This window comes from Hyperoodon ampullatus, assembly GCF_949752795.1.
Source record: "Hyperoodon ampullatus genome assembly, chromosome: 5".
Lineage (NCBI taxonomy): Eukaryota > Metazoa > Chordata > Mammalia > Artiodactyla > Ziphiidae > Hyperoodon > Hyperoodon ampullatus.
Genome location: NC_136918.1, coordinates 146317705 through 146333071, shown reverse-complemented (window position 1 = coordinate 146333071; position 15367 = coordinate 146317705). Strand labels below are relative to the sequence as shown.

The following is a 15367-nucleotide window of genomic DNA, read 5'->3' as shown; positions in this document are numbered from 1 at the left end:
ATATAAGAAAAAGATGTTTTTAAAAAGTTATTCTCGAGTTTTTCTAAAAATCCACAGAATTACGTGGGAAGTGTCATATATATTTTACTCATTAAAAAAACAATGGATACACTTAAAGAAGAAAAAAATAAGTAGTTCTGCACAAAGAATACCAACATAGTAATAAGAATAAATTCAACTGATATTGAATTAAAGACATTCAAACTATATCTAAAATAACCACAGGTTCTCTTAATATGTTTTAAACATCATATGAACAGATTTTCTTCTCCCCAAGAAAAGATGACATCGCCTGAGCAATTGATGGTGGTCAGACGACAGTTCACTCCTGCTTTCCTTCCACTGCTTAGTGTTAGCAATACAAGGGTGATTTCTTTGCAGGACACTTATCTCTAAGAAAAGGAAATCAGGCTTACGTTTTCAGAGAACTTTTCTCACAACCAAACTCCAAAGGGAAGTAACCTGAAAAATAATCCAATCGCTTCACAAGCGCTGGGTAAACAACTCTTCTGATAAGTGACACTGCTTTTCAAACAGGTGCAGAGATATTTGTAGCCCAGATAAAACCCATTCACAGAGAAAGAACAGCATGTCCCTGCTATTTTGGGGACAATGACCACAGCATCCCAGAAGACACCCAGCAAGGCTGTCTGTGAGGAGAGCCTGAGGGAAGATGGTAGGACCAAGAGGCCACCACCTGGAACTATTCTCACCAAGACATGGACCTGAATCCCATCCCGTGTGTAGACTGCTGACACGTTTACAGGCAATAAGGGGGAAATGGTAGCCAACGTCACAGGAAGCAGGAAAAACAGATTCAGCACAGCTCAGGCCCTATGTGGATCCCAATTTGACCAGCCACAGGAAGAGACTGGAACTTAGGCTGGATATGTGATGAAATTAAGGGACTACTGTTAATTCTGCAGGTTAGCATGGAGCATGTTATGGTATATTTGGGCGGCTAATGCACTGAGATTGGCACGTACCCATGGGCAGTCAGATTCTGATCTGTTCTCTGTTTCTGTATATGTTGAAATTTTCTCCAATAAAAAGTTAAAATAAAATAGGGAAAGAAACTGCATATCCCACCTCCCCACAAACCCAGATGTTTTCTCCTGTGAAATGAGCTACACAAAAAAGGTCACTTAAACAGTATCTAATATTCACATCCTTAGTAGCAAAGTAAAAGAATGACATACTTGAACAAACAACTAGAAAAATACTTCCCAAATGTTCTCAGCGCTCTAAAGAGAGTCAACACGGAAGTACAAAAATGCCAAGCCGAAGAGCAGGACACATGTCACGAACAGGTAACAGAATCATCAGAGTGAACAAACAGGATCCAACAAAGTCTCTTTAGAGGGAGGACTGTAAGCCAGTAAATACCAGGAAAGGCCAGCGGCAGAGTCTGCCTCTTCAGAGGATTACAGAAATGAAACTCAGACACCTCCACAGGTCAGCAGGTATCAGGGCAGTGCCCCAGAAGAGGAGGACGTAGCTCATGAGGGCACGAAAGCAACGAGAGCACAGCAACCAGAGCACCGAGAGCAATAAGAGGACGAGAGAAAAGAGAGGAACACGAGGAAGGAGAGCGACGACACCACGAGATGAACGAGAGCAACCAGAGTACCGAGAACACCGAGAGCACTGAGAGCACGAGAGCACGAGAGCAATTGGGCTGCAGCCAGGACCACCGTCTCCTCCACGGTGCCTGCAGCAAGCACTGTCCTGGCAGCCACTTGACCCCTCTGTAATGGCCCCTCAGGACTGAACTCGAGGGGCTGGGGCACTTAGGACACTGCAGGGACAGAAAGCGGGCTGCGGGGGTGAGGGTGACCTCGGGTGGCCTCGGCCTGCAGCGGCTTGAAGCAGAATTTCAGTTCCCGACCAGAGCCTGAGGCTGGGCAGCGGCAGTGAGGGCGCTGAATCCCAGCCACTGGACCACCAGGGACGAGCAGCCAGCGACAAGGCCCTGGCCCGTCCACTATGAAAAAATGAATTTCCGCAGAGAGACGGAAAGTAGTGAAGCAAGTAAAGTGTTTTTTAGAACGAAAAAGAGTACAGTAGACACACGGGCAGGCTCAGAGACAGCATCACGCCCTCATGGCAGTTTAAATCACTTTCGTGGGCATTTCTTCCAGATTTCCTTTGACCAACCATCCTGCTCTGCCTGGTTCTGAGTCCGTATTTGGTGTATCTCAAGGTCCTCCCATGCATGCGCGCACATCTCTTGGCCAAGATGGATTCCAGCGAAGAGGCCTATCTAAGGGTAGTTGGCACCACTTACTATGTATGAGGTGGTGCCCCTCCCTTTTGGACCTCCAAGGAGCCCTTCTGTGCATGTGTAGTCGGGAGGGTCTCCTTGGCTTCGAGAATGAGGAATATATGGTCTCTTATCTTCTATCTGGGCAGGGCCCAGCCTCCTCCATTATCCTGCTTTTATGGAGCTTCTGTCCACAGGGGAGAAACTGTTCAGCCTGGGGCCCATCTATCTCCTGCCTCAAGGGAATACTGAGGGGATGCTGAGGAGACAATGAGGGGACACAGGGGCTGAGGGGACGCTGAGGGGGCTGGGGGACACTGAGCAGGCTGAGGAGACACTGAGGGGACACTGAGGGGACATGGGGGCTGAGGAGACACTGAGGGGACACTGAGGGGACATGGGGGCTGAGGGGACACTGAGGGGGATGAGGGAGTTTTGTCCTCTTTAATGAAACCTGAGTAAGATGACATTGTGAAGAGAAGATAGTTTGTGTGACTTTATCAGTGACCAGCTGCATGTCTGGTCTCAGCCGGGCTTTTATCGTGTTTCTGATATCTGTTTTATCATGAGCGTTTGTGGGCATGGGCTTCCTGGGTGTGGATCCCTCCTGTCCTCTCATTCCCCAAACATGGGAAACCGGGATTCAGGGCATCTCAGGGTCCAAGGAGCAAACCAAGAAAAATGCCAACTCCCAGATTTTTCAACCAAACAAAAGGGATAAATGTCATATTTATGCTTCCCTTTATTTTTCTCCAATCCACTAATTCTCATTCTGGGAACTTCCACGTGAAAAAACAGTTTACATGCTAATATCAGATCAGTCAATATGTACACACACAGCTAAGAGCACTGACTATTAACCTAGGAAACCTAGCGAATGCCAGGCCTTATTTTACGGTTCGAAATGAGCTATTAACATGTCCTTTTGAAAAGCCCCATAGAAAAAGTACCTACAAAAATTTATAACCTCAATAAGTTTGTACATATGCTTCACAAAAAACACCAGTTATCCTTACCCCCAGAAAGATCAGAAGATGCGGAGACACAAGTATTTCAAATCTAAGAACACCAAGGCAGAAGGGCCTCAGGGGCATCCAGCCAAGTGTCCTCAGATGGACTCCAGGGGTTTTGCAAGCCCTGCGAGGATGGTGTGCAGAATTCCGTGCATACACGCATGTCTGCACGTGTGCTATGTGTGTGCACTACACACATGCAGGGCGGGCAGGCGGGGCAGTGACATCATGTGGGGTCTGGCTGCATGGCGTCCACACACACCTCTGCCATCCTGTGTCAATGCAAAGGGCACTGAGGGGTGTGAGCCCCACAGGGGTCACGTGAACCCGGGCCAGGTCCCAGCCTCCATGGCAGCCCCGTGTATTCCAACTGCTTTGTTAGACTCCGCTGTAACCTCGACCTCGCAATTCGACATGTTGCTTATACACGTGGTGACACGCAAAGTTAAAAATCCAAAGAAGTGGGAGTTCCCTGGCGGTCCAGTGGTTAGGACTCGGCGCTTTCACTGCCTGGCGCCGGGTTCAATCCCTGGTCAGGGAACTAAGATCCCACAAGCCGCCCAGAGGAACCAAAAGAAAAAAGAAAAAAACTCTAACCAAGAGCCCGTAGCGTGTGGCAATCCCTAAGGGCACCTGCTGGGGGTGGCTGTTCTGCGTGGACACACGTCACCCACACACCCAAGCAGCCCGCCTGCTCCACCCTCCTCCACAGCCACCGCCTCCTCCGGCCTCCCCTGGGTCCAGAGGCACGGGCCCTCTCCCTGGCCCCAGCAGACCCCCGACACTGCCCGCCCCGGGGCTCCCCGCGAGCCTCGGTCAACCTAGAGCAGGGCAGCTGCCTCCACCAAACGGCCCCCGTGGGATACATCCAGGCACTTTGCTGCTGCCCTGCCCTCCAGGGACCCTGCCCTCGGTCAGGTCCTTACTGCCCACCTGACCTCCGAGATCCTAGCGACACTGTGTGGCAGGGCCATGGGCACCTCGGCAACAACTGCCCTGAAGAGGTGTGCAGGACGGGGCCCCTGGCAGCAAAACCCTCCCGGGCGCGCTGCCCTGGAGCCCCAGTCTGGGCACCGCTCTGGGCCCGGGCCACCGCTGAGCAGAGCGCAGGCGAGAGGAGCACAGCACGTGGCATGCGCCCCACAGGGGACGCACCGTGGGCTATGCAGGGCACAGGGCGCGGGGCCGTGAGTCCCGGACGGAGGGGCCGTCCCGGAAGGAAGGGCCCATGGAGAAAACGATTTGACGAAAGGGAGGCAAGAGTGGGAGTTTCCAGGCGGGAGACAAGGCCAAGTTCAGAGGAGGTCACAGCCAGGGTGCTCCAGAAACTGCCAGGCAGCAGGTATCCGGCGCCACGAGAACAAAGAAGACAGGACATCGGGCCAGAGGACACTTGGGCGGAGTCTGTGCAGGGCTGTGCCCCCAGGTTGCACCATGGGCCCCAGGGTTTGGGGGTGCAGCACGGGATGCAGAGGACATGGAGCAACTGCCGGGCACCTGGCACAGGCAGCCCCTGAGGTGCCCCACACGTCCCACGCAGCTGAGCGCAGGCCCCGGGCCCTCTTGGCAGGTGTGAGGCCTGCCCAGCGTCCACCCCACTGCGGGCCTCACGGATGTCCGAGGGCTCTCATCACGAGGAGAAGCCTCAGGAGGCCCAGCGGCTTTGCTGATGTCACCGGCATCCCCGTGGGGGCCAGAGCCTGACCCCCAGGCCATCCCTGAAGCCACCACTGCCCAGAAGGAACCTGTGGGGGCCCCCTCCTGCGGAGCCTTCTGCACCTGAATCTTGGCCACATGCCCGCCCCTGAGCTCCTGCATGGCTGCTTTTGGCTGCTGCCCCAGGGGCAGGCCCTCAGCAGGCCACACCAGCTCCACCTGCAGAGAGCGAGTCCACAGGGCACTGCCTCCCACACACCTGTCCTGCCACCCACACACACCTCCCACCTGCAAGGTGGGAAACACTCCACGTGCTTCCTGCAAGCGCGTTTTACACTAATAAAATTAAGCCATGGTTTAAAATACATAGCTTTCTCATGTAAAAAATGCGTACTTCTCCGTCTTGATATTCTTTTAGAACTTCATCTTCTTCAAACCCTATAATCCGAGGAAATCTAATTTAAATCCACAGGCTGGGAACAAGCCCCCTTCCCCACGCATCCATCCGCATGGGAGGAAACTGAAGCTGACACTGAGAGCTCACTGGACTGGCCTAGGGGCACCACAGCCCTCCAAATTCACACCAAAAGGACAACTCCCAGGGAGGAGTTGTGACACCTGCCCTGGGGCCCGAATTCAAGGACAGGCCAGAGGCTCATGACCCCAGGTGGAATGTGCTCAGCCCTCGGGGAATTTGTTCAAGATCTCTCCTGCAGGGACTTCCCTGGTGGTCCAGTAGGTAAGACTCCACGCCTCCAATGCAGGGGGCCCAGGTTCAATCCCTGGTCAGGAAACTAGATCCCACATGCCGCAACTAACAGTTCTCAGGCCTCAACTAAAGATCCCACACGCAGCAACAAACATCCCGCGTGCCACAACCAAGACCCAGTGCAGCCAAATAAATAAATAAATAAACATTTTTTTAAAAAAAGGAAAAGATTTCGCCCGCAGACCACACAGAACAGGCAGAGCCGAAGCATAAACAGAAGCCACCACACCTCTCAGCACTAGGCTGCCTTCGTCCTTCCATCCGTAAACACGCTAAACCAGGAGCAAAGGACAAAACCCCCCTGGGGACATCCCATAAAGCACGTCTCAGCCACGAGCGAAGGTTCTACCTGGTACTTGTGTTCTCACAAGGCTGAGATTTCCTGCTTTGTAATTCTGAATATCTACTTCTTCAATACGTGACAAAAGTATGAAGGCGCCAGAACAGGATCGTTCCTGAGTGCCTGGCATGCACACCTGGCCCAATGGGCACAGAGCAGCCCGTCCCCACACTGAATTCCCGCTACGTGATGACGTTCTAGCCAAATAAATGCATCCTATTCACGACGTACAAGTGCCATAGGTCTGCAGATGAGCAAAGGGGAGCGCTGGCTAGGGCATGGGGCTGTCTCCAGAAGCTCCTTTCATACTACAGCTGAAAGCACCTGCCACGGGGACAGTTGCTGCTCGATACAGGACAAAGGGTTTAATCTCACAGAAATCAGTAGAGGTCCTGAGGAGCACTCTGAACCCTTTGAAATCTCACAGGGAACAGTGTACGCAGGCACAGGCGCACGTTTTTCCAGGATCAGAGATCCAAAGCCTTCACCAAGGAGCCTGGGACCAAAAAACACGTAAAACTCACTGTTGTGTACCCGCCTCACCAGGAAACCCACCGCTGTCCCTGGGACACACACACACACACACACGTGCAGCTGACACATATGGGCAATAGAAGACACCAGTCCTGGGGAAGGGCAAAGCCCCGCACCTCACCTGGCGAGCTCCGCGCAGCCGAGAGGCTCTCACACCCTCCACGTGCTCTGTGTTCACTCCCGCTCTCAGGCCATCCTCTGTGGACTGAGGCTCTTCATCGTGTTTCAGCTTCAGCTTCTCTAACACCCAAGTCAAGACCACGTGGTGAGAAGCATCCTCTTTCTGCAGCTGCTCCTCCAGGCCCGGCAGCTCCAGGCCCCGCAAGGTCTGCATCTCAGACAGGTAACGCGACTCCAAAGCGTACAGGCGTGATGCGTGTCTGGTCTCCAAAGCACTGATTTCCGCAGCGTGTTTTGTCTGCAGCTCAGCCACGCGGGCTTCTGAGAGAGCCCCCCACTCTCGCTCCAAAGAAGCCCTTAGCGCGTCCACCTCGGCCTGGTGCCGGGTCTCCAGCTCCGCAGTCAAAGACAGGACGTGCTGCCGGTGTCTCTCCTGGAGCAGCTGGAGCTCGCGGGCGTGCTTCTCCCGGGCCTCCCGCAGGAAGGCGTCTTGCTCTGCGGCGAATTTCTCTGTGATTTCTCGACGTTCTTCTAAAAACCTGAGGAGACAAGCCAAGTGAACATGGAGAACCAACGTGCAGCCACAAAAGCATCAACCTCACATTTCTCACAGGAGACACCATTTTCTACTGGTGAGACCGTCGTGCCCAGGTTTTCCCTGCTCTTTGCACCTCCCGGGGCTGCAGGTGGTCTGAGCCCCACTGCCAGCCGTGAGCGGAGAGCCAAGGGGCCCACGAAGCCAGAGGAGCTCGGACGCCAGAGCCCAGGCTTCCCCAGTCACCGACTGAAGTACAGGACACAGGACCCCCAGCAAGAAACCACACACACATTTCCACAGACACCACAGGGAAGCAGGTGTGACGGCTCCTCGGCAGGGAGAGGACCTCAACAGGGAAGGGGCAGCGGCATCGTTATCATTTACAGGAGCCAACAGGGCTGCAAAGAGCATTCAAAAGACCCCCAAAACCCCTTCGGGGTGAATTAGGGGCATGAATTAAATGAGTTGCAGGTGACACTGGCTGGCAAGCACAGAAGCAGGGAGACGCCCCTCTAACTGAAGCACCCAGCACCCCAGCAGGAACAGGGAAGAATCTCTACGGGGCACCCATTACACGTTAGTGCCATGTGGCGCGTTCAGGTGAGTGACAAGAGCTGGGATGGGATTCAGGTACTAACTGTGCACCAGACACCACGAAAGCCTTTCCACTGATCAGCCCATGCAAGAGGGCTTCGCTAAGGCCTCATGAGTTTGTCCACCATGCCTGTGTCCTTCCAGCTCACACGGGGGTCAGGATTTGAACTCAGTTCTCAGACCCCAGAGCAGAAGCTCTTGCACCTGCCTCATGATGCTGGGGAGCGGCTGCCGCATGAGAAGCAGCAAAACCAAGAGCAGCTCCAGTGACACCAGGACTCACCAACACCCCTGGTCACTACAGCGCAGATGTGCAAAGAGGCAGCAAACCAAATCACATTCTAAATCTATTTAAAGCTTCAGGGAAGTACGTACATAGTTCAAAAAAACTTTTTTTTTTAATCTGTTTGAGTTTAAAATACACAAGAAACTTCAGAAATGAACCACACGTCCTTATGATAAATGAGGCTGAAGTTCTGCTACTGAAACCGTAAACCGTGCAAAGAACACAAATGACTGTCACAGATGCATGCAGGGCAGCGTGGATCATGGGACACGGGCTCCACAGGAAGGACGGGGGTGCTGCTGCTGCCAGCAGGTCCCGCAGCCCCAAGAGCCACGCGTGCCCTCCTGGGGACCAGCCTCACCCAGACAGGCGGGCGGCCCCGTACTGAACAGGCGGCCACAGGAACGTCACCCACCTGCTCTGGGCCAGCTTCAGCTGGAGGGCACAGTCCTCTTTCAGGTGGCCCCGGTCCATGGGGGCCAGACCACCGCCCAGCTCCCGGCCACACTGGCTGCACTGCAGAGACTCGTCCCCCAAGAGCCCCAGCTCCAGCTGCCTCAGGCGGCCCTGCTGCTCCATCAGCGACCCCTCCAGGTCCAGGATCTGGGCCGCCTGCTGGTCCTGCAGCTGCCTCATTTCGGCTTCTCGAAGCTCAAACCTGTGCATCATGGACAGCTTCTCGGACTCAGCCTGCTCCTGCAGCTCGAGGAGCAGCTGCGTCAGCCTCTCTTCGTCCCCTCTCCTCGGGTCCTCACTCGTGACTTTCCACTCAGCCTCTCTCTCGCCGAGTTCTCGTCTCATTAGCTCAAGCTTCTCCTTAGCGCTCTTCAGTGCTTCCTGGTGGGCTTCAACTGAAGTACATTTCACCTGCAGAAAGCACAATTTTATTTAAGAAGGAGGAAATTAAATGAAAAGATCACTGGCAGCAACGACCCAAATCCATCTCTGAAGATAGAGAAGTTCCACAACATACAAGCACTAGTTTCATAATGTATTGCACAGAACAGAGCAATGGCAGTGTTTCTTATCCTGATGGGAATAAAGGAGCCTAAAATGCACAAATCTAAGACTATGTGCTTAAGTAAGACGTGTCCGCATCCCAGCACCTGGCCCCGACTGTTACCTCGGGGGCTGGCAGGTCTGGACACACACGCGAAGGGGAGCTCCTCTGCGATGAAGACCAGCCCAGGGGATCAGACACGTACGGGGCCTCCCATCAAGGAAAGGCCAACCCCCCAGACAGAGGAACCACCACCAGCCAGGACGGAGCCACAGGAGAGCAGCAAACAGCGCCAGGCCAAGCCTCTGGACTTGCACAATGAACGTTCCAGGCTCTACAAGGGACCTGAGCAAGAGACTGAAACCAACACCCTTAAAGGTGTCATGTGAAAAGGGAGGTGAACCAGAAAGCTGAACACACACAAATATCCTAATTTTCAAAAAAGGAAAGAAAGGTCAACAGACTACTGATCATCATCAAAAAGAAACAAAACAAAACCAAAAAGGTTTGTGAGATTGACCTCAACTCTTTATTCAAGTTATTAAAGTTTAGGGCCTGCCCTTAGTGATGGCTGAGAATCAGCTCTCAGCAGAGACGACAACTGCAGACTCCGGATAAAATCCAAGAGATCCCAGGGCGGGAGGAGGTGTGTGGGGCGGGAGGGTGGTCTGACACCCAGAATAAGGAAACGGCCTGGGTCACCGACCTGCTTGTGCCGTGCACGTCGAAATCTTACTTGTTTGAACCAGAGGAGCTGGGAGGTGAGGGGGGAAAGCCCGTGAGGACAGAGGCAGAGGAGGAGAGCTGCAAAATCTGTGACTGGGTCCAGCCCAGCTCCCAGGCTGGCCCCTGGTCACACACGTGCGAGCAGACTCCAGAGCAGGCCAGCCAAGTCCAGGAGAACTGAAGGGCCCAGCACAGAGAAGATGGGGAGGCGAATGGCCTCTGATGGGGGCGGGGGCGGGGCGATCTCCTGGGACCGGACCCTTAGCCCGTGGGGTCAGCACTAACCCCAGGAGATGCCGTCCAAGGTGAAATGGACAGAACGGGCTCCATCGAAGGAAATGCAAACGAAGGTTGGAATGACCACACTGGTCAAAGAGCAGGGAGATTTCAATACTAAGAAGCTACAGGACAGAAAAGGGACGTTTCATTAATGATAAAAGGGTACACTTCTCAGGAAGACATAACAATCATAAATGTGTAATAACGGAACCATAAAACACTTAAAAGTAAAAACTAAGAGAACTGAAGGGAGAGAGAGAGAATTCCACACACCTCTCTTAGTAATTTAGGTAAGGAGATAAAATGGTGGTCCAGGAAACACATATACCCCGAACGTCAAAAGCCTTCAAGGAGAGTCTGTCCCTCAGGGAACGGTGCCTGAGAAGGTCATGTGCCAAGGCAGACCGCCGGCGAGCAAGCATCCGCCGTGAGGCCGCGGGCCTCCCACAAACCTGTCCGAGCCTGCTGTGCCCCCGTCCGCACCCCCAGCGCCTCCGCGTGGGGACGGCATGTGATCCGCCCTGCCGGTAACAACCGCTTCCTATGCAACTGCTTTGATGGATGAGGAACCCCAGGGAGGCTCCGCGGGGAAGACCAGGGGCGACAGCAGCACCTCCCAGATGGTCACCCTGGGCCGCTCGGAGGGAACACGAGAGAAAGTCACCTCCACTCCGCTCCTCTGAACTGTGGTGAGGCTCGCCAGTAATTCAGGGGAGGGGTCTCATCACCGCGTGCGTCCGCGGCTACACGACCAACGGTCAGCAAGAAGAGCCTGGGGCTCAGGACACCACAGAAGACACAGTGGATGAGGCCTGAAGGTGGCCTCGCCAACCACCCTGGCGCCCCTCAGAGGGCCCCGGCCAGTTCCCCTGAGCACTGGAGGCCCCGGTAAGGAGCACACTCGGCCCCCGGCTCAGGTGGTATCCCATCCCGACCCCGAGGAAGGCACCCAGCAAGCAAACACTGCTCCAGGTGGAAGGCGTGGTGGACCTCGGGGGCTTGCGCTGACCCCGGCCAGTTAACACGAGGCCCCGGTGGACGCGGGGAGTGCAGAGTGGTGAGGTGTTTCAACTTACTTGCTCAGAGTCCTCTTCTAGGCGGATTTCATGCTGCAATTTCTCGTGTAAATTTCTATTTTCTACTTTTAAGAGGTCGATTTCTTCCTTGAGCTCCGTGAGAAGAAGCAGGAGATGAGCCTTGTGCATGGTTTCCAGACCCAAGTCTCCGGCTGCCACCTCCAAGGCCGTGCTGTGTGCACACAGGAGGGGCACCCGGGCGAGCTCTGCAGGGGACCAGGGGGCAGGACCATCAGGCTGACCCGCAACTCAGACTAGACACCTACCTTCAGAAGCCTCAGACAACCGCACAAAGATCCTGAAACTCCCCGTGTGGGCTTGGTGTCAGAAGTGGACATGACACACCCATCTTCAGCCCAGTGGTCACTGAGCCCGAGGCCCAGATGAGCAGGCCCATCCTGAGTGGTCCACACCCACCGTTGCTCCTTCCGCCTGGGTACTGGGTGACCTGGCACCCCCAGAGCTCCTCTGGCCAGGGCTCATCACCGTCCCAGGCTCGATAAAGAGCCAAGCGTGGCCAAGGCACCAGCTGACAGGAACGTGCTGAGCAGGGGCCGTGGGGCACCCCTCCCGCAGGAAGGAGAACAGGGAGGACACGATGCCAGCAGCCGTGACCAGCTCTCTGGGCTGCATTCTTCCCCTTCACAGGCCCGCCCGGCTCCGAGGCCCCCGACAGGGACCCTGAGCCGCCGGCCCTCACGGCGGGACCCTCTGCCTTGCCCCCTCAGCTCTATGCGGGACCCACCCTCTCCTGGGCTCGTGTCCAGTGCCGGCCTTACGTCTGCTCTCCTGGGTCCCTGACCATCCCCAGGGGCGACCACAGCTTCTCCGTCCCCGTGACACCGGGCAGGCCCTCTCCTGACACGCCCAGGCCTGCTCAACCCCCGAGGAAGGGCCCGCGGTGCCCACAATGCAAAGTGAACAGCCAGCATGTGCAGGTGGCTCTCATGGGAATCAGTCACCGCCCAGAACGTCCCCTGCAGGCCGGACTCCAGGCGACACAGCGGCACTGAAGGCACACACCTTGGCCGGGCTCTTCCGAAGGCCCCGCATGCTGCTCCCCTTCCAACACCTGGGTCCCCGCGAGGCCCGCCTCCTGCTGGACTTCCTGGGAGGACTTCCCCACTGCTAGTTGGTGCTGGTGGTTTTCTTCTAGCTGTGTGTGCAACCCCAGGGTCTCCTTTGGGAAATCACAGAGAAAACCTTCTAATGACTCTCTCAGCCTCGTTCCTGAATCCCTGCCTCCCAGGGAACCCCCCAGGGGACCCACCCCCACGGAAACTCCCACGGAGCCTCGCCACGCACGGCCACACCACCTGCTGCCCCACGTCTCGCTTCCAGCAGGGAGGCGGGCCTCCTCCACTGACGCCGAGCCGTGGGCACTGGGTCCCCCACCGGACCGCCGTCCCTTGCCCTCCGCACCCCAGGCCAGGCCTCCGGGACCGGCCACACGGCCAGGGCCTTGGTGGAAGGCACCCTGCTCCACCTGCAGCTCCCTGCCCTGCACTTTCCATCGAGAGCCGGGTGCTGGGCCTGCCCCCCGAGGACGACGCTCTGGAGCGCCTGCCCCACGAGGACGACGCTCTGGAGCGCAGGGTCCGAGGGGCTCGAGGCAGTGTCAACGTCTCCTGTTCCCTCAAGGTGCAACCAGTCACCCCATCTTCCTCAAAATCACAGAGAGGCCACGGCAGCCTAAATGTCCAGCTCTCAATAAGCTCGAGTTATCTTTTAAATCCAGACTGGAGTCCTCATACGGTCACGGGAGAAAACGACTTGACTGATGGGTGGACTCGAGCGCCCCCGACACAACTCGGCTCACAAGGGTCAGGCTTCCCAGCAAGTCGGACGAGAGTGACTCACCATCCCGGGAAAGAAAAGGGGCCAGAGTCTCACCCCCCACCAGGCAACAGCCAGTTCCAGACGACAAAAGCAAAGATAAAATACAGGGAAATCCTGCTGTGCCTGGAGACTGGGGACGGGGAGCCGAGAGCAAGGGGTTCCCGGCCTCTGAGGAAAGGGCAGAAACGTGGCCGCAACGACCAAACAAGTCAAAAGACATTCAGCCTCAGGGACAACCAAACAGTTGCAGCCAGAGAGACACCGGCCAGGGTTCGGCACCGACCAGAGGGGCATGGGGGTTCCCAAACCCAGCTGGGGGAGCTCCACCAGGCACCCTCAGTCAACATGGCGCGTCAACACGCCAAATATACACCACGCACGCGCACACACCGCGCATGCCATGCGCTGCCACACACGTGCCCACACCCGGGACTTTTGCTTAAACACACGTGTACTCTATCGTTTTTATATTCCCTCAGATGATAGGAGACATAATACCTAAACCTATGAGGAGAAGAAACAGTGAAAGAGGTAATCAGTAAGCCAAAGATGACCAATTGCTGGAAGATGGGAATCACGGATACTCACAGGGGTTGAACAGGGAGCCGCCTGAGAGCTGCCCAGACACCCGGGAGGCTGGGAAGCGGGTACAGGGAGCACAGAGGTGATGGCACGACCCCCAGGGGCTGTGGACCAGGGAGACTGGCGTGGGGACCCCGCTGTGCCCCTCTCCTTAGGGACCTAGCAGGGGGCTGGTAGAGACCAATGGCCCCCGGAGGGGAGGCCGCCCCCCAGCCCCCAGGTGGAGTCTGCCTGGTCAGACAGCCCCCCAAGACCACACGGTGCCTCAGGTCACCAACCGATGCACAGACCACAGACGCCCCACACAGCACAGAGACGAAGACGCATGGAGACACGGCAGGAACTACACGGAGCCTCAAGAGGCCTCTTAACACCAACGGCCGCCTTCGGGGAGAAGACCAAAGACACCCCGTCCCTGACGCTGAGCAGAAGACACAGGAAAGAACACAGAACAAGAAGGCAGAACAAGAAGGCAACGCCCCAGAAATTAACAATGACAATGGAAATAAGATAGCCAACTGCAGAATTAGAGGAGAGGGGAGAAAAAAATCTCCCACCCCGCAAAAAAAAGCCTAAAGCAACATAAAAAGAGAAATGAGAATTGAAGGAAGCCGGTGGTTCCAGCCTGGAGGTGCAGCATGAAGCCCGCAGGAGTATCAGAGAGAGAACAAACCACATGGAGGAACGGCTGTCCGAACACGCTGAAGACTTCCCAGAAGTGGAGACAGAGTCAAGGCCCTGCCTGTTCCTAGTGTGAAAAATGGACACAAGCTGCCATCTCAGGACTCCCTGGAGCGCGGCCGGGGGCCCAGCCATGCCAACAGCACGGCACCTCCACCGCCAGCGCCAGGGGCAGGAGGACAGGGGAGCCACCGGCTCCTCGGAGCTCCGCATCAGAACAGGCGCAGAAGGCTTCCGCTGTCACAGAGAGCCGTGTGAACACCGCTGCCCGCAAAGGCTAGAGATGCCAGAAACAAACAGCATGGAGGCCGTTCAACGAAGAGGAACGTAAAGGCCAGTAAAAAGATGACCAGCACGCACTCACCCCAGCGCTTCACTCTCCGGTCATCAACACGCATGACACAGGCGGTTGAGGAGCTCGTGGCAGTGTGACCGCGCCTGCGTGGGACGCAGGCAGGACCTGACCTGCCAGCCACCCGCCTCCAAGTCGTGCCCTGAACCTCGGGTTGTTGTTTTAAACAAGCAGACACAACGCAGCCTGTGGAGTCACCAGAGACACAAAAGCAAGCCTCCCTCTGCGTGTCAGTGTCACAGAAGGAAGCTTTTGTGAAAAGGATGGAAATTCAGATTTGATAACATAAAGACAGTCCAGTTCCCAACTAAAGATTAATGAAACACAACCTTTCTCAATGTTTATGGAGATGCTCATATACCTCAACAGCAAAAAAAAAAAAAAAAAAAAAACCCACCTGATTAAATAAAAAACAGGCAGAAGATCGGAACAGATACTTTTCCAAAGAAGACACACAGATGGCCAACAGGCACATGAAAAGGTGCTTAACATCACTAATCCTCAGAGAAATGCAAATCAAAACCATGAGATACCCCCTCACACCTGTCAGAATAGCTATTATTAAAAAACCAACAAATAACAAAGGTTGGCAAGGATGTGGAGAAAAGGGAACCCTCATGCACTGTTGGTGGGAAAGTAAACTGGTGCAGCCACTATGGAAAACAGTATGGAGGTTCCTCAAAAAATTAAAAATAGAACATCATCAAAAAATGCTGGAG

The 15367-nt window shown here is 55.2% G+C and overlaps 1 protein-coding gene across 1 annotated transcript in view; it reads right to left on the bottom strand.

Annotated features, from left to right (window-relative positions):
- Positions 1-8914, bottom strand: part of PCNT (pericentrin) — a gene marked incomplete at its 5' end in the record, with an annotated part of 84346 nt that extends 75432 nt beyond the window's left edge. The window contains 4 exon segments of the mRNA XM_079705313.1: positions 1631-1798; positions 4888-5151; positions 6697-7234; positions 8475-8914. Coding sequence (XP_079561439.1) covers positions 1631-1798; positions 4888-5151; positions 6697-7234; positions 8475-8914 — 1410 coding nt within the window.
- Positions 8915-15367: the final 6453 nt, after the last annotated feature.